Below are 19,534 nucleotides of genomic sequence, written 5' to 3' on the forward strand. Positions count from 1 at the left end.
TCGGAGGAGGCATGTGGTAGTCTGCAGCCCTCCCTGGATCAGCAGAGGGGGTGGAGCAGCGACCCGGACAGCTCAGAAGAATGGGGTCAAGGGCGTCGGAACCGGGGGGGGGGGACAAGTCCACCTCAACGTGGGGGCGGCGAAAAAGTCCCCCCCCAATAAACAAGAACATCCACAACGAGATATATGCATAAACATATATAATATTGGACATATACTCCCTATATGTGCCAGCATTCATGTCATTCCCATCCCACAATATGTAATAGTATGTTATTAACAACAACAACAACAACCCCCCCCCTCCTCCCCATGTGTTTGGTACTGGCGGCGGCGGCCCGCTGAGACGTCATTAGAGTGCCACCCAACTTTTCAAGGCAGCAACGATGAATCCTCCTCTATTTATCATCACTCACAGGTTTGTAAATTCCCTCACAAACAAAGTGTACTTACCCATTTTTAAAAGATAAACGTGTCGTTATGATGAAACCTGAGGCTGAAACATATGTATAGTAGTAGTATTTTGCTAACTCCTGTCAATGCTAGTCAATGAGCGGAAGGCTAACTTAGCTAGCAGGGACGTTGTGACGGTCACACGCAAATACATTCTAAAGGTTATAACGTTAATACGGAACGGCTTATATTTACCTTATTGTGAACACAATGTTTTATAAAGCATTTACACTCATTTCAGAGTACTGTGTTCTGATAGTTTGGTAATGTAAACTACTAATAAGACACGTTAGCCCCTAGCTAACGGGTCTGACCCTCTAGCCGAGCGGTTAGTGATGTCGCCTTGTGGTGCACATTATGCAGTAGACCCCGTATCGAATCCCGCACCGGGCAAGAAAAGACCCGGTTACAGTGACTTCATAATGTGTTAACCAGCTAGCATGATTTGCCTCAATGATGTACAGATGTGTAAGGCTATACGTTTTTGTCTCAAATAGCTTAAAAAGTTGCTAATTTAGCTGCCGAAATTAAAAATAAAAAAGAAATAATAATCTTCCGGAGGAGGCCTTATCATATGGCCATGAAACATGTTTTTCTTTGCTGAAAACTGGTAAAATGGCAGTTTAAAACCGTTTTTAAAAAAAATTCCCCGGACTCCCTACAGCCCTACCCCCAATGTAAAACTCTCTCCTGCGCCCTCGAGTGGGGTAATTGGCCAGATACAACTGGGGAGAAAAAGGGGGAAAATCACCCCCCCCCCCAAAAAAAGAAAAGTAAGAGCAGTGCAGTCTTGGAAGTTATGAAAAGTCAAACCCGCTCGTTCACTGTTAAGGTCTTAGTAAAGCAGTGATTCTTTTAACTTTCTCTCCACAAATCCATAAAATGAGGATCTGACCAAATGAGAAATCTCATTTTTTTCCGTCATTTTTGAATCAATTGTCTTTTTATTGCCACGAATGTGGAGATTCGCACCTTGTACCGGAATAGTTGTCAAAAAAAGCTGCGAGAAGTGAAGCAGCATTGAAAGCAAGTGGATTGCCAGATTTTTCGGCCCCACTTTTTACAAGAAAATGTAAGATTTGAATACTAAAAAGGAGGCCAAAACACTACATTTTTGCAGCATAAATGGAAGAGCATATCGCACTGGTTTCATAACAGCAATTTTATGCCTGACTTATTCTCATTATTTAATTGTGCTGCTGCAGCTCCTCGCTCTAAGCACTTGCAGCTGTATAATTTAAGATTAAAAAATGGTTTCTAAATAGCAAAGTCAGGTAATCCTGACCTCTGTTGTTAACATCAAGATTGATTTACCAAATAAACTGTGTGCTTACATAAGCAGGGCACCAACCCTGTCATGAAATGATCACAATGTGTGTTCTCTGTGTCTCAAACCCCTCTGCTCATCCTGGCTGATATAGCTGAATCCCAACCCAGCTGGAAAAGCTGTGTCAGAGCGGGGAACCAGATTAGAGGGATTAAAAAAAAACATATAAACTGACAAGTCACCTGCTATTTGTCCTCATGCTAATCTCCTAAAACCCAACCCCAACTCGTCGCTCCATGTAATTTCTATAGTACACTTTGTGATAAACAACTGGACATGACTGACAGCGAGGATTTCACCCGACATTTCCATATAGTGTCCCATGTAAAATTTCATATTTGCATAAACTTTCTCCCCTTTTTCTTTTTCTGTCTCGTTTTGTCTTCATGTATACTCCCCATATTTATCATATGCATGTATGATTTTAAATTTTTGTCACTATTTTTGTAGATCAATGCACATAACAATTGCATTGCACATGAATTTGAAGACGATGTCAGTTGTTCCCATTCATTTTTTGGTTCAGGGTTGATTTCTATCCTGTCTGTGAATTTAGATTCAAGCTGCACAAGCGCCCTCGTCTCTTTAGGCTGGAGAACATTCATGATTTAATTAAGGATTAGACAATAATCAAAGGCCTCTCCTATAACGACTTTCTCTCCTTAACAAGATATAAGACCAAGATTTGCGGTTGATGACGACATCTCCTTGACATTACACCAGGGATTACATTTAATCCCATCTGATCCCGGTGCAATCCTTTGGTCCTTATTTAGTGTTTGCATCAAGATTAAACTGCAATCTGAAGATGGTATCGAGGTCTGGGCTCTGGGGGATTTGATTCCTTTGTTACTATTTGTTTCACCAGGCTTTGACTATCCCATCATCTCCAGCCACTCGTGTGCTGTCTTTGGCCTTTCATGTCACTGACCTGGTCCTCCCATCCTGCACACTTCACTTCTGCCTTGACAATGTATGAGACTTTAGAGTCTTTACCTGAAAACCCTTCATCTTTGAAGTCACCGAGTCTCATTTTTCATCTGAAGCATGATGGACTAGAAGTATCTTGAAACAAGACTTTTAGATTAGATCAGATTTGCTGGAGATCTTGTGGATGTTTTTGTTCCGCAGTTTTCAAAGTGTTGTGTGTGTGTTGTGTTTCATCAAAGACTCGTCTTTGAGGGGTTGTCAAATGGTTGTTGAGTTTCCGCTTGTTGACACTCAGGTTTCTGTGCTACATGCCAGATAAACATGTCTGCTGACAGTCATCATTGTTTCGTTTGTTGCCAGATTAACACAAGTCATTATGAGATGTGTACTTTAAGTACACGGATGATGGAGCACCACAGGGTGCACTTTGGTTTCTGCCAAATAAGCTATTTAATTTTTTGTTGTTGCTTAAAGCTTGATGCCGGGCTACCATACTCTTCCTGTCTTACTATATATTTTTTTCTCTTTTTTTTCCTTCCTCCTTTTCTGCCCAATTGTATCCTGCCAATTACCCCACTCTTCTGAGCTGTCCCGGTCGCTGCTCCACCCCCTCTGCCGATCCGGGGAAGCTGCAGACTACCACATGCCTCCTTCAATACATGTGGAGTCACCAGCCGCTTCTTTTCACCTGGCAGTGAGGAGTTTCACCAGGGGGACATAGCACATGGAAGGATCACGCTATTCCCCCCAGCACAGGCGCCCTGACCAACCAGAGGAGGCGCTGGTGCAGCGACCAGGACACATACCCACATCTGGCGTCCCACCCGCAGACACGGCCAATTGGATGCCCGACCAAGCAGGAGGTAACACGGGGATTCGAACTGGTGATCCCCATGTTGGTACGCAACGGAATAGACTGCCACGCCACCCGGACGCCCCTCCTCTTTCTTAAATACATGTTAGAAGAATTTTGTCACATTTCAATCCATGTGTTTGCTTCAATATGTGCATTTCAGAAATACTATTATCAGCACATGCACTTTTATTTCACAGAGACTGAAAACATTTATTAAGTACGCAAGGAACACACATTTCCAGGAAGTGAATAAAGTATTCATTTCTGCATATTCGTATCACATCTTGCAAAGCGATATAGGCTGTGTAAGGGAAGCTTTCACTAGTGTCTATCTCTACAACACCGGTTACAGACCACTTCACCTCAACTGGGATGCATGAGTTAAACTCACTCTCTACGTCACCTTAGAGTCACAACCTACAGGAATTTTCCAGGGTTTTTAATCCAGGTGATAAAGTTTCTGTGAAATGTCAGCAAATCTCATTCCATGCTCTCAACAAGAATGACCCTCAGTGGTGTGGTACCTGAGTATAAAGAGAAGTTATTAACTGATTTTTGTGGCTGATAAGGGCTCTTTTATGTTTTGCTGCAAGTTCCTGAATAGGGAGTTTCAGTTAACTCAGGGGTCTCCCATCCCCATTGCAAAGAGAACTGATCCGTGTCAGCTTTCAGGCATCCATTCTGCTCCTCTGTCACTGGCTCCATGAACGCTACTTGCTTGTTGCTTTGAATCTTTGGCCGGTCTCTGTTGCCGACAGTGGGGGAGAAAATGGAAGAAAAAGTGCTTGGATCGTAGGTGGAGACAGGGATGACTGGAGGTTTGGGCTGTTTACAGCAGCCACACTGACATGGAGTCAGGTAGAGGTACATGAGGATCAGGACCAATGTCACGGCACAGCCCAGCAATGTTGTGTAGCCGGTGTTGAATGAGTCTGCCACGGGCTGGACCACAGTTACATTCACCTCCCGGGTGGCATTCAGCATCTGCTTAAAATCCACTGCCGTGCACACATACAGGCCTGAGTCATTGACCTTGGCTGCAGAGATCTCTAAGGTGCCATTAGAAAAGAGGGTAATTAGACTCTCATTAATGCTGGTCAGGGTGATGTACCCCAGGCTGGGTGAGTGCCACATAAATGAAAGATCTGTCCCGCTGAGAGAGGTTTGACAGTCTAGATGCACACTTTCTCCCTCAGAGACCACTACGCTGGATAGGAGGACAGTCACAGGCAGCGCGGCTGGTTTTACCACAGTGCAGTTTTGGAAAAAACGGTTGTGCTGGAGGAACTGGATGGTAACGCGGGAGTCACCAAAGATCGAGCAGGTGTGCTCATCCATAAAATCCTTCAATGAGTCATAGTCCCTCATTTTCCAGTGCCAGAACATGCTGTACATGGAACAATCACAGATCAGGGAGTTGTTGTGTAGAAACAGTCCTCGCTGCACCAACCCTGGCAGAGCCTTCACATCCTCCCATGGCAAGGTGGTCATACGATTGGATGAGAGGTCCAGCATGGTAAGAAAGGGATGGGTGTGATCTTGGATGGAGAAAAATGGGAAGTCTGTGATCTGGTTGAGGCTGAAGTAGGCCTTTTTTAAGCTGCTCAAGCCATTCAGCGAGCCCCCCACCACCTGTATGATCCTGTTGTTGAAGAGGAGAAGTTCCTCCAGCCTCCACAGTCCCTGAAAGTAATGCTGTTCCACCACTTGTAGCTTGTTGGAGGACAGGTCGAGGTGTCTGAGGCTGGAGGCATTGTGAAAGACACCTTGACTCAAGGTTGTGAGGTGATTGTGAGCTACCCGCAGGGTTTCCAGCCGGGGCATCCTGTCGAAGAGACCAGGTTCTAGCCTGGACAGGTGGTTGTAGCTGAGGTCCAGCATGATGGCGGAGGAGGGCAAAGAGAGAGGTAGTTTGGTCAGACCAGTGGATCCACAGCTCACTGTGTCAGCTATACAGAGGCACACAGAAGGGCAGGTCTCCTCAGAGCCAGGGAGAAGGAGGAGCAGCACCAGAAAGGGCCATGGATGAAGTCCAGAGGTCATTTTCTACACTTGAGATCCTAAAATCTTTCTCTGGCACTCCCTGGTTCAGATAATAAGCATGGAAGGAAAAACAGTTTGATAATATGTAGAGACAAGCATGTTTTGCTGTAAATTGTTCAGTGGACATATGCGAAAAATGTTTTTTAATGATGTAAATTGATCATCTATGGGGGAGGAGAAAAATGCCTTAGAATTTTACATTCTAAAAAACTTTTTGGATTAATTTCACTGTCTTTACCTGTTTAAAACATTAAAGCTTAGTTACACAGATCTGAGCAAAGAGTGAAGTCGCTAATAAGTATTTAGGGATACGAATATGACTGCACATAAATGAGGATATGTATGCGACAGCATCCTCCTCCACTTAAGACCTACGTCAAAACATTCTGAGAACTGTTGTAATACCAGAGACAGTCTTATTCTTAAAATAAGGAAAAATACTTTACCTTTAAAATGACTTTTCTGCACTTGTATCCGATGGCTAAAACATTATTATTTTCAAAGCAAATTGATTTGAACAGCCGAGTTTCCTCCTCATGCTCATAGGTCATGAATCCTGTGGAGTGGGGGGAGAGGGGGGAGAAAAAGTTCACACCATGTCCAGACAAGCGAGTAATGCAGCTTGCTTAGTTCTCTCCAGTCTCAGAAACAAGCAGCACTTCTTAAAGTCAGAAGTCCAGAAACAAAGGATAGATATCAGCATGAGGTCCTCTGAATCCTCTGGGCTTGTTTCAAGTCAAAGTTGCATTTCCGTCGATGTATAACTTAAAATTTTTTGCCTTATTTGCTTCTCAGGTCTCCATCCTGGAGCTTCTTGCAGGGGAGCAAATCACTCTAGCCTTTCTCATCAGGCAAGTTTAAGGTCTCCTACTGCTCTCTCCTTGCCCCAAATGAGAGTGCAGCTTAACAAACATCCTGAAGCGCTGCGCCGCGTACAACAAACAGTAGAGAGCTTACTTAATCTCCCACAATCCCCTCCTACTCTTGTGTGTCATTTAGAGACCAGCCTTGTGTCTCCCTCTCTCATGATTGAGTAGTAATTGTGGTGACTTCCCTCCTCTTTCATGCTCTCTCCCTTAATCTCTTACACCCCCACCCCCCCTCTCTGTCTCAGGAATATCAAATTTCTCACAATACCCCCCAAAGAATTTGTTCTATTTTGGCTGCAGTACATTTTGTGCAGATGTAGTGCTTTCATCGTGAGAATTATATCCAGTATACTGTTGTAGTTTGTCGCCAATTATCCCCGAGGATTTAAAGATGAATATGCATTTCACCTCTCTGTTACTCCATGTAGTCTCCATGTAGCTCGGCATGCTGTAGTTTTTGTACCCCTTCTCTTATACCCTCATACTCTGTGCTGCATACTCTGTGCATACTCTCTGCATGGATTTGGCACGGCACGTCAGCCCATTTTCATCCACGCTCTGTATACTTTGAGGTTCACTGTATGGAAACGGCTTCCTTCTGGGCTCGCTCACGTTGACTGTGTGTTTATATCTTTCCCCAGCTGCTCTTTTCCTCCCCGTAGCCAACTTCAGTAGTTTTGACTGATTATAAATTACCTGTTCCCCCCCACACACACCTCTCTCTCTTTCTCTCTGTCTCTCCATTGCTCTCCCACTGAGAGCCTTATGCACTGTGTCTCTCTATTCACATCAGATGCCTTGCATCCTTCCTTCCTGCCCCTTAACCGTGGGTTTGACTGGATAGGTGCTGTCTATGCCACTTGGTCATGGCGGTCATGACAGCTCTGATTTGTGTCGCAGTGAATTAGCTTTGCCTCCAAGCAGCCATCTCCTCGCTTACACCCCCTACCCCCACCCCCCACCCCGCCACCCCACAGCCCTCCCAACAAGTGCTTAGGGCTTCCGACAGACTCCCACACTCACTCACTCTGCCCAGGCACTCAGCCAGCTCCCCGTGGAGTTAGATAGTTGGATGGGGTTCACTCTCCAGAGGTGAGCAGATGGATGCAGGTGTTTGAGTCCACAGGCCAGGCGGAGGCAGGGAATTGAGGCGAATGTCAGGTGACACCGTCATCAGACGCCGGTCCTCTTACCAGTGCAAAAATGGGGATATTAAAAGAAGGCAGCCATTACTGTGTTCCCACTGAAAGGGCTAGCTAGCACAATCTTGGTTGTGTAAACACAAACACAATCTTTTCCCTGGGCTAGTCATCAGCTTGGCTGCAACGTATAAGAGAGATATACACGCCTACACATGCACATATGAGATGTGGCTAAAAAAAGAATCCAGAAAGACTTTTCATGTACTTGCTGTGTTTATGTAGTCATATCTCTTGGTTGAATTGGGCCCAAAGTCATTTGTTGGTTTTTCTCCAAACTGAACTTTCTCCCACCATAAATAACACCTTTATCCCTTTAGTATTGCAAAATCTTTGTTCACGTTAAAGTGTATATTCCAATTTACATATTTTCAAATGGTCTGATCTAGTCTTATATTTACTATGTGGTATGTATTCCCCAATTACAAATATTACCTACATTCCATTGTATTCATTTGTATGCATCTAAACTGATTACAGTTCACAGTTTTTGGTGGTATATCTAAAAAAAAAAATACATGTGGCATTTCAAACCATTGTGTCATAAGATAAATCAGATCATTATGTGAATGGCTTTTTACTATGACTATTATCATTTCATCCATTCTATATGTCAGCACTTTTTTTGTGTAAATGACAGTCGTGTTCTCAGGCATCCCTTTTTGCTGTAGATAACATCTCTCCATGAGTTGAAAACGTTTGTCACGTCATTATTTTTAGTCCTGTAAAACATCCACCCTTGTGAGATGCAATCATTTGTCATTGTTGAGTGAATAGTGGCTACCCATAACGTACACTGATGAGCCAAAACATTATGACCACCTGTCTAATATGCTGCTGGTCCTCCTCCTTGTGCCACCAAAGCAGCGCCGACCCGCCGAGGCATGGACTCTACAAGACCCCTAAAGGTGTCCTGTGGTATCTGGCACCAAAACATTAGCAGCAGTTTCTTCAAGTCCTGTAAGTTGGGAGGTGGAGCTGCCGTGGATCAGACTTGTCGGTCCCACTGACGCTCAATCGGATTGAGATCTGAAAAATTTGGAGGCCAGGGCAACACCTTGAACACTTCATCATTTTCCTCAAACCATTCCTGAACAATGTGTGCAGTGTGGCAGGGTGCATTATTTGACTAAAAGAGGCCATTGCCATCAGGGAATACTGTTGCCATGAAGGGGGTGTACCTGGTCTGCCATGATGTTTAGGCAGGTGGCATGTGTCAAATTGATGTCCGCATGAATGGCCAGACCCAGGGATTCCCAGCAGAACATTGCCCAAAGCATCACACTCCCTCCACCAGCTTGTCATCTTCCCACAGTGCATACTGGTGCCATCTATTCGCCAAGTGCACACATACACGGCCACCCACACGATCTAAAAGAAAATGGGGCTCATCAGACCAACCGATCTTCTACTGCTCCAAGGTCCAGTTCTGATGCTTGCATGCCCATTGCAGATGCGTTCGATGGGGGTCAGGGGTCATCATGGGCACTCTGACCAGTCTGCGGCTACGCAGCCCCATAAACAGCAGGGTGTGATGCAATGTGTGTTGTGACACATTCCCCCTGTAATCATTACTAAAAGTTTCTGTGACTTGTGCCACAGTAGACCTTCTGTCGGTCCGGACCAGATGAGATAGCCTTTGTTGCCCTCCTGCATCGATGAGCCTTGGGCGCCCAACATCCTGATGCCAGTTTGTGGTTTGTCCCTCCTTGGACCACTGTTGGTAGGTACTCACCACTGCTGACCGGGAGCACCCCACAAGCCTTGCCATTTCAGAGATGCTCTGACCCAGTTATCTGGCCATAACAATTTGGCCATTGTCAAAGTTGCTGAGGTCTTTACTCCTGCCCATTTCTCCTGCATCCAGCACGTTGACTACGAGAACTGATTGTTTGCTTGCCATCTAATCTACTCAGACCCTGACGCGTGCCCTTGTTTGGAGATGTTCAACTGTGAGTGGTCATAATGTTTTGGCTCATCAGTGTATTTCACCAGTGTCTCCCTCTCTCTGTCTCTTCCTCTCTCTCTCTCTCTCTCGCTCTCACTCACACATACACACTTACAGTATGTCTCCATGTATATGTCTGTATGCCAGCAGATTGAGCTGTGCAGCCCCAGCATGCTGCATCTGAAATCCCTGATCCAACCAGTGCTGAATTGAATCCTGTCTATCAAGCTGCTTTGCAAATCCTGCCTACCCCTTTGCATATATTTGATTAGACTTAGCGTATGCAAAATAGGTCTGTCAAACCAGCCAGGTTCCGAGTGGACCTCAAGGCTTAAACCCTGACCCCTGTACAGCCCCCCCAACCCCCACCCCACCCCACCCCACCCCATCCGGAGGCAGCAAGTGATTTTCTCTTTACCATCTGCTGTGGAGGGAAAGCACACAGCAGTATCGGGAAGGCCCTGCACTTTATTTTCCCCTTGAGATGGCGTGAGGCGAGGTAGCAGCCTGCTTTGCGATGTCGAGCATTCTGGGATGCGAGTGGGGTGTTTGTGGGTTGAACATCAAAGTGTCGGGATTCAGCGTGACGTTTCCCCATGTTACGAAGTGTAATACTAGCTGCTCTAGAATGGTCAGAATAATGGGTTTGTAGTCAGGCATGCCCAGTTTGTCTTTTTTAGTTTTCAAATCTGTTTGTTTCTTGAACGTGTCCTTTTTAGAAAATAGATCTGTGTGATACAGTTTAAAAGTTATCCTGGAGACGGAAAAAAGCAAATCAAGGAGACGAGGCAGAGCTCTGAAATACCGAACAAACCTTTAGCAAAGAGACGGGAGGAGACACCACCTTCCTGCCAGAGCGTTACTTTGATCAACTCTATAAACACTTCTTTATAGTGTGGAGGCGAAAGTGTTTGCATGGCCCCTGGCTGCCAAGTAAACCCTTGATCCTGAGCATGTCCGCCCTCCCATTAACTCCTACTTTTTAACAGGTTTGTGCCGGTATGTCCGGCAGCCAGACTCTCAAATATGAATCAGTCACCAATTAGATAGAGGCTTAGAGAACTGGGTTTGGGGTTTTCTCTCCCTGGCTGAATTCAGTCTGGGTGAATTCTCAGCTGGAGGGATTTTTTTTTTTTGCTAGACAGTGAAAGACTACTTTGCATAAGGGCACGAGCCGCTCAAGATATTCTGCTTCCCTGGTGGTAGCAAGTCCCTTGTTGTTTCAGTGTCTTATCCAAAACCACATAAGTCAAATAGTACATACATTCCCAAAATGCGGTGACAATATTGCACCAAGTCATAAAAATTCCCCACTCAAGTTACCCCATCTAGCTCTGTGATGGCTTGGTGACCTGTCCAGGGTGTCTCCCCGTCTGCCGCCCAATGACTGCTGGGATAGGCTCCAGCATCCCCGCGACCCTGAGAGCAGGATAAGCGGTTTGGATAACGGATGCATGGAAGTTACCCCATCTAGTGGTTGCAGGATGGCAGAATAGCAAAGAGGCAAGAACACCATCTAGTGGCTTGAGAGTCAGTAGACCTGGCGCACAATCTGTTGTTGGAAAAGGAGAAAATCCAAGGAAATGTTGCACTTGAAATGAGATGAAGATGTCTCCGACTTGGGATAAAATCTCAGTCTTGCTTTTGCACATACAGATGCGTTTGCCTTCCTCTTAGGCTAAGGCACAACTCGACATATATCTGAGATGGCAATACAGGCCCATGTCTTCATGCATATCAATATACCGAGCAGCGTGTGGGAGGGAGCACTAAGCTACTTGCGGTCTTGGCACTCCCCTTTCTCCGCAGCCTCCACCATCTGTGTTGATTGTGAACGGATTTCAATTAGGACTCACAGGAGTTAATATGATTGCTTGCTGTTTACCCTTTCCTGCTTCCTTTGATGGCGACTAATTATGCATGAGTAGCAGTAGGTGACTGCTGGACGCCGGTAATGGTTGCGCGTCTCGCTTTTGTGTTCACATTACCAAGGGATATGGGTTGTGAAATGAGATCACTTCTGACTACTGTGCTATCAGCGACTGTGTTATAAAACATTATGGGCCAGAACATGGCGAATTGCATGACGTGACTGTGGGGTGGCAGACTGTCTCCTCATCTCCTCCTCCCCCATCTCTTATCCTCTCATCTCCTTTATTCCTACTCTCCCCTGTTATCTGTCATCTCTTGTTTCTCTCTCGTCCTTTCATTTTTTCCCCACCTCTCGTCCTCCTTGTCCCCTTGCTTACCCTCCCTCTTGATCCATCCCTCTCCTCGCCTCCTCTCCTCTTCTCTCCGCTCATCTCAATCTCCCTCCTCTGTCGTCTAGCCTCCCTTATCTTCCCACACTACTTCTTCACTCCGTTCCTCTCTGCCTTTCATCTGCCATCTTGTGGTTATCAATGGAGACGGACAGCTGACACTCTAATTCTCTGCCCTTCCGATATCACCTGCGGTCGATACACCTAAAAGAATCCCATTATCTTTTGGTCGATAGGGATTAACGTAAATGGTACAGAGATTCCATTGAATTAATTATTCATACCAAATATGTGTGTGTATGTGTGCATGGGCGTTTGTGTATGTATCTGTGCGTGTTCTTGTTCAGCTATATTTGTGAGGACCGATTTAAGTTTGTTTGTTTTATGGGGGGATTTTTTCTCCTTTTTCTCCCCAATTGTACCCGTCCAATTACCCCACTCTTCCGAGCTGCCCCGGTTGCTGCTCCACCCCCTCTGCCGATTCGGGGGTGGAGACTACCACGTGCCTACTCCGATACATGTGGAGTCGCCAGCCGCTTCTTTTTCCCTGACAGTGAGGAGTTTCGCCAGGGGGACGTAGCGCGTGGGAAGATCACGCTATTCCCCCCAGTTTCCCCCCACCCCCCGAACAGGCGCCCTGACCGACCAGAGGAGGCGCTAGTGCAGTGACCAGGACACATCCACATCCGGCTTCATGCCCGCAGACACGGCCCATTGTGTCTGTAGGGACACCCGACCAAGCCGGAGGTAACACGGGGATTCGAACCGGTGAGCCCTGTGTTGGTAGGCAACGGATTAGACCGCCACGCCACCCGGACGCTCCTACCAATTTGAGTTTTAACCATGAGAATGAGAACATTTTTGCAAAGTGACTAAATTTTGGCAGGTCTACATCTCCTCAGCGGGCTAGTTAATGGATAGGACTCAGGTTTAGGGCCCTGGTTAGATTTAGGATAAGGGTTAACGTTAGGCATGTAGCGCTGATGGTTAAGGTTATGGGCAAGGGAGCGATTGTAGTCAGTGAAGAGTCCTTACAAGTGTAGTAAAACAAACATGTGCGTACATGCGTGCGTTTGTGTGTGGTTGTGAGGGGGTTACTGCTCTGTATTATGAACATCCACCAATATATACCATCCACCAGTGATACAGAATCTGTTAGTGTGCTGAGAGAAACAGTAACACCTTCTATAGGGTGGTCCTCTGACACCGCTCCTCTGCTCTGCAAGGAGCTGATGAATCACCTAAGCAAGCTGTCTGTGCCACCTCGGCCAGGCCGCTGTTGCTGCGGTGCCGTGCTCTCCGTCGAGACAGATGCTGGGGGACATGAAGGGTGATGAGCAGTTAGCAGTTTCCATCACGGATCTCCGGGGCCATCGTGAGAAAATGAAACCATCTCTGAACAGGTAACTCAATTTAAGTCCTGGCCGCTTTCTCTGGTGCTACAAGCACAAATACTTTCCTTGCTGATTGGATGAGGTAGACAGAGCATGGCCACAGTCACTAAGTGCAACAGGAGAGGCTCTCTCCGTCCAGATTGCCTGGATACGGTCAAGGGAGGCTTTTCTTCCCTATAGGTGTGGGAGTGAAGACAGAGGAGCAGAAAGATTTAGTTTTTTTTTTTCACTTTCTTTTCAATCAATGAAATAGACTAGCTTTAATCAGGGAGCCATTGACTGCTGAAGGTAGCAAAATGGAGAGTTGACCGTCTGGAACCTTTCTCAATTTTGCCTCTTGCCTCAGGTACTTGTGTGAATAGCAGGGGAAATACTGTATTTTGACCTAGTTTTTTTTATGAGGTTCAATTTGTGCCAAAACTGTGTCGACATGCGCACCGTGTCGACTGAACATGTGACAGAACATTTGCCTGTGTCTGTTCAACTTTGAACTGAATTTTAGTTGTGACAAAACTATTTTGACAATCAGATTGTCTGTGTCGATTGCTCATCTGACCAAACATTTTTCTGTTGATTCAACTTTAAACTACTTCTGTCGCCTTGTTTCACTCCCTGTCGTTTGACTGTTTTGTTTTGCACATCGTCCTGATGATGAGCGATATGGGCAAAATCAAATATCACGATATTTTTTACTGAATACCTCGATATCGATATTTACACTGACATTTTTGATAAACATTATGTGGATCTGATGTCCAAACAGGTAGAGACAAATAATACAACAGCTAGAAGTCTTAATAAGTTCAGACAATTGCATCTCTTTACTGTAGTGCAGCCTTTAAAACCAGGAAAAGACAACACTTATGTCACTTCACCATATTACGAGATCCAAAATCCCAGATGATATCTAGTCTTATATCACAATATTGATATAATATTGATATATTGCCCAGCCCTAATGTGTCGTCTGACTGTGTCGTTCTGCATGTGGTCCTGATCTGTCGTTCTCCCTATCATTTGACTGTCTTATGAATGTCGATGTGTTCTTGTCGCTTGGTTAGCTTACTTCTAAACAATCTCATTGCACTTTTTGTGCAACCAGCAACCAGTAAGGCTATCTTTGTTAGAATAAGGTTTAGAGTTTCTCCTTGCTGTGGTGGAGAAGCTTGGATGTAGTAGTGGTCCGAAGAGCTATGCCGTCCAGAGTTTGGCTCCTGGTAGGGTCATCGCTGCAACAGAGGGTGGTCCCCAATCGTCCTGGTTCTCCGTGCCATTGGACTCTGGCCACCCCCTGCCAAGGACCGTGTGGTGGCTGCAGGCTTATCAGCCACTCCATGTAAAAAGCTGTCACGCGCAGGCGTCCTCCCATTATGTGGCTCCAGGATCGGCCTCTTTGGCCTCTACGCCCACCGGAGGACCCAGAGGGAGGACAGTCATACTTGACCCCGAGTGACCGCCGATGATATATGTATTTTTTATTTTTTCTACCATTCAAACTCGTTTCTTATCACAATTTGTATTCCGTCACTAACTGAAATAAACAGAATAACATAGTGTGTTATTAAAAGCCGCAGTGGGGAGGCTCTGATCAATTCAAGATATTCACCTGGGCCGCGAGCACCCTGAGGCCATTTAGCTGCTCAGACTACCTCGTCGCTTCAGGATTCGGCTATTCTGTTGAGCGAGTAAGGTAGCCATATATGTGTGCAGCTGAAAACTGTTCCCTTGTAGGCCGACGTCTCCCTGCATAAAGTCTCAATAGAACTGTGTCGAGACTCAAGAGCTACCGTTTCTTCAGTGAAAAAAAAAATTGCAGTGATATTTACTTCAAAAAACATATAAGGTAATAATTCCACAATAAAGGTAATAATTTACACACTAAAAGTAATAATTTCCAAACTAAAATTCTCAGTCAGTTTAACTAAGCGTTTTTTCAAGTAAAGTCTATTCGGCATCAAACATTGTTCTAATTAATATTCTTCAGCTCACTAACAATTTTCTATTCAATTGTGCATTAACATGGGGTGAAATTAATGCACTACATCCTTTCTAAAATATATGAAATGAACACAGCATAATTAAAAAGATATCACTTTATTTTACCACACATGCAAAAGTTGCATTATATTTTCAAGTAGATGTGCATTGGTATAATCTGTGGCATAATATTCTGTCAATAGCACTGTCCTGTTCTCACAGCTTTAGACAATCTATCACCTCTTTCTTGTAACCACTACCTGGATCTCGTTTCTGGGGCTCATAAGTATTTATGTCACTGAGTAACATCATAACTGCCTCATGATAGTCTGTCAAGTTAATGGCCACAGCGATTTGCATATGAAACGGACTGTTGGTTCAGTCGTTATGCCACTGTGTTGTTTATAAGGGGGGGGGGGATTCCTGCATCTGGCTGAGACTGAAGAAGTCACTTAGATGAGTGATGGAACATTTCTCCCAATTAACATTGTGTCCAGATGAGCTGATTCAACGTTCTTTGCTTTCCTTACCTGGATCTTTGAGCATCAAGACATAGCTGAAGTAGTGTTTGTTACCTCTTGGTAGCATGTTTAGGTTTGGCGTTCTTAGAAACAGTTCAGTTTATGCAGGAAACCATGCAAATGTCACCATTGCTGAAGCCTGTACTAAGCAGTGCACCAAACTGAGAAAATAATCCTTCCTCATACGGGAACATACACTAACTTGAAAAAAACAAACAAACAAACAAACAAACAAGTAAAACATGTCAAGTATCTGTTCCATTATCCGAACCGCTTATCCTGCTCTCAGGGATGCTGGAGCCTATCCCAGCAGTCATTAGGCGGCAGGCGGGGAGACACCCTGGACTGGCCGCCAGGCCATCACACAGGGCTGACACACACACACACACACACACACACACACACACACACATTCACACCGAAGGGATGATATAGTACGGCCGAGTCACCTGACCTACATGTCTTTGGACTGTGGGAGGAAACCGGAGCCCCCGGAGGAAACCCACACAGACATGGGGAGAACGTGCAAACTCCACACAGAGGACGGCCTGGGACGACCGCCAAGGTTGAACTACCCCGGGGCTCAAACCCAGAACCTTCTTGCTGTGAGGCGACCGAGCTAACCACTGCGCCACCGTGCTGCCCACACGTGTCAAGTAAATGTGCATTAATTGAAAATAACATTGCTCAATAGCCTTTAAAGCCCTCCCTTGACATAGCAAGCAAATCAGTCAACACAATCAGACTTAATTTAACAGACTTAATGCCTCATTCAACAGACTTCACCTTCACCTGAGGACATAATCCTCCCTCTTACACAAACACACATCGAGCACAGTTTATCAAACAAGTGTGTGACATTCTCATGCTGAATAGGTTACACCTATGATAAGAACAAAAATTTTGTACATACATACATGAACAAAATAGGGATGTGACGGGTAAGCTGCACACCAGCGCTATGTGAGGCTCAACAAACGTATGTAAAGACCTGTGTAAAGAGTGACTACTAACATTGTTTCGATGATATTTACATGAACAACAGATGTGACGGGTTAGTCATGCATCAACTTGTGCTAGCAGCTTGTTCTGCAAATATTGGACTTTTGGAGACATCTTCAGGGTATCCCGCTCAAGGCAAAGCTTTTGAAACACTTTTTACTTTAACTTCTGTGGGTATCTTAAATTCACTGCAGAGATGTGGCCCATGAGCAGAAGGGAGGCGTTTGCCACTCTTTTAGTCGTCAAGTACCTCATTGCCCTCAGTGACAATGGACACGCCAGTAAGGATGTGTCTCTCCTCTACTGCACTACCACAGAGAATCCCATTAAACACACAAGTCAGTGATATTAAGAAAATTTTACTGTTAAATTTACATCCATAAAGTGAATTACATAAGTAATCCACTGGATTAAAAAGATTATTCTTGTAGAGTCAGCCCCCTCAAACCAGTGTGACAGAAAAAGAGGGAAAAGGGTGAGAAGGGCTGCAAGTAGCTGGGCTAGGTGTACGCTAAGTAAATGTTTGGAGTAAATTGGAATTGTGCAAATTATGAAGAAAATGTGTGCGATTGCCGGGGGCATGAAAATATTGCTTGCTAGCCGCTTTACTAAAAAGAGTACACATAGCAGAACGATTCCAAGGTGTGTTTTGAGTACAAAAAAGTAGTCAACAACCACACACATATACACACACACACACAGCCATGTTCAGGTGCTGAGTCCAAATAAGATTGACTCAGATTCAGTGGAGAAACTTGCAACGCTAATATATATATATATATATATGTGCTCTCAATAAATTAAATTCAATGCATCAAATGATCATATGTTCAACAACTAATGAGATCTATATGTTGAAAAGCCCATGTGGGCTGGCGTATGTGGGTATAACTAAGAATGCTTTTTTTTTTTAGGATTTCCCCTTTTTCTCCCCAGTTGAGCCGTCCCGGTTGCTGTTCCACCCCCTCTGCCGATCTGGAGAGGGCTGCAGACTACCACATGCCTCCTCCGATACATGTAGGGTCACCAGCCACTTCTTTTCACCTGACAGTGAGGAGTTTCGCCAGAGAGACGTAGCACGTGGGAGGATCACGCTATTTCCCCCCAGTCAGCGCCGTGTATAGAGAGAGTCTGGCCAACTGGCTACAACGGGCGCCATATTGCCTACTAACTGGTAGGCAGCCCTATGCACGTGGTATTCAAAATCGTGCTCACTTCATGATCTCTCAAGCTGCACTTACAGAGAAATAAGGGAAAACAGAGATGGTCCTCTGCTGCATACATGTAGATTTCATCCCAAAGAATTTACTCCAGAGACTTTAATTTTTATCCACTACAGTACTTGTGTGGTGGGTAAGTTGGTGATCAGTACCAGTATTACATGTTTTGCAACTTTCAGTAAGCTACTAGTGAATGATAATGAGCAATAATATCAGGGACACTTGAGAAATATTAGGCCTACCTGTTTCGAGGTTTAGCCAGTGCAGTGTCAGTTCTGTACCGGGGCTCTTGTCTAGTTTTTCTTGTCAGTTTGTGGGTAGTGTCTCTCAACACTACCCACAAACTGCCTCGGCTCAGGCTCAGGCCTGTCACTCAGTCCATCCCATATGACAATCTGACACTTTACATTTTCCTGATTTCTGTCAACGGTTATACATGGCTTAGATGTGCTATACACTGATTTCACACATCAATACCTTAAAGTCTCTCGGATTGCTCTAGGGAAGTTAGTTTATCGAAAAATCGTAAACACTGAAATGTACTCGCCGAGCACAAGTAGGAATAAGCTGAGGGGGACCAGCCCAGCCTGCGAATCTTCACAGTCCAAACTGCCCTCCTTTGTCCATCCTGTGGAAATCGATGCATCATACGGCCTTGTCCCGGCCGAACGAAACAGCCCCAAGCTGCACAACACACCATTTCCCCTTCAACTGTCGAAAATGGGCCGAAAACGCAGGAAAAGTCATTGAAATGTCATGATGACAGAGCCAGCCGTTGGTAGGCAACATGGTGCCCGTCAAGCACGTGACAGGCTCTCAGCCAATCACAGTGCGTGTTGCAAAGATCAGAGGATGGCCAGACTCTCTATACACGACGCTGCCCCCAGTTCCCCCTCCCCCCGACCGATCAGAGGAGGCGCTAGTGCAGTGACCAGGACACATACCCACATCGGCTAATTGTGTCTGTAGTGACGCCCGACCAAGAGGCCGGTAACACGGGGATTCGAACCAGCGATCCCCATGTTGGTAGGCAACGGCATAGACTGCCATGCTACCCAAACGCCCCATAACTAAGATTGCTTAAACATGGGATAGCCGAACACCACCATTTGATTCGACCCAGGGCGTGAGAAAAGTCCTGTGGGGAGAGATTTCCATGAAGCTGAACATCCAGTCGCCACTTTTTGCTCTACAGGAATTGAATATGTTCTCTGATGAATACAAAGAGCAGACAGAAAAATAACCCCTCCTATACACAGAAAGAGACCCCCCTCCAACAGGAGGAGATATAGGAACTGAATACAAATTGTTTGAGATACGCACTGACCTGGTTAAACTGATGAAAAATTCACAATGTTTTTTATAATGTTTTATTTTCTAATTATTGCAACAATGAATGAATGAATGAAGAGTTACAGTGCCTTGCAAAGGTATTCAACCCCCTTGACAGTCATCACTAAAATAAGTTGTGTTTCACTGACTTTTTATCAATAAATTAAGAACTAAAATATAGTGCTGGCATAAGTATTCAACC

General features: G+C 45.2%; 1 protein-coding gene across 1 annotated transcript; it reads right to left on the reverse strand.

Moving 5' to 3' along the window:
• Positions 1-4,113: 4,113 nt before the first annotated feature.
• On the reverse strand, positions 4,114-5,609 carry LOC130108406 (amphoterin-induced protein 3-like). The gene is given in 2 exon segments (XM_056275319.1): positions 4,114-4,256; positions 4,259-5,609. Coding segments are annotated over 2 exon segments (1,380 nt in total). The 3' UTR covers positions 4,114-4,227.
• Positions 5,610-19,534: the final 13,925 nt, after the last annotated feature.

This window comes from Lampris incognitus, chromosome 2, assembly GCF_029633865.1.
Source record: "Lampris incognitus isolate fLamInc1 chromosome 2, fLamInc1.hap2, whole genome shotgun sequence".
In the NCBI taxonomy this organism is placed as follows: Eukaryota; Metazoa; Chordata; class Actinopteri; order Lampriformes; family Lampridae; genus Lampris; species Lampris incognitus.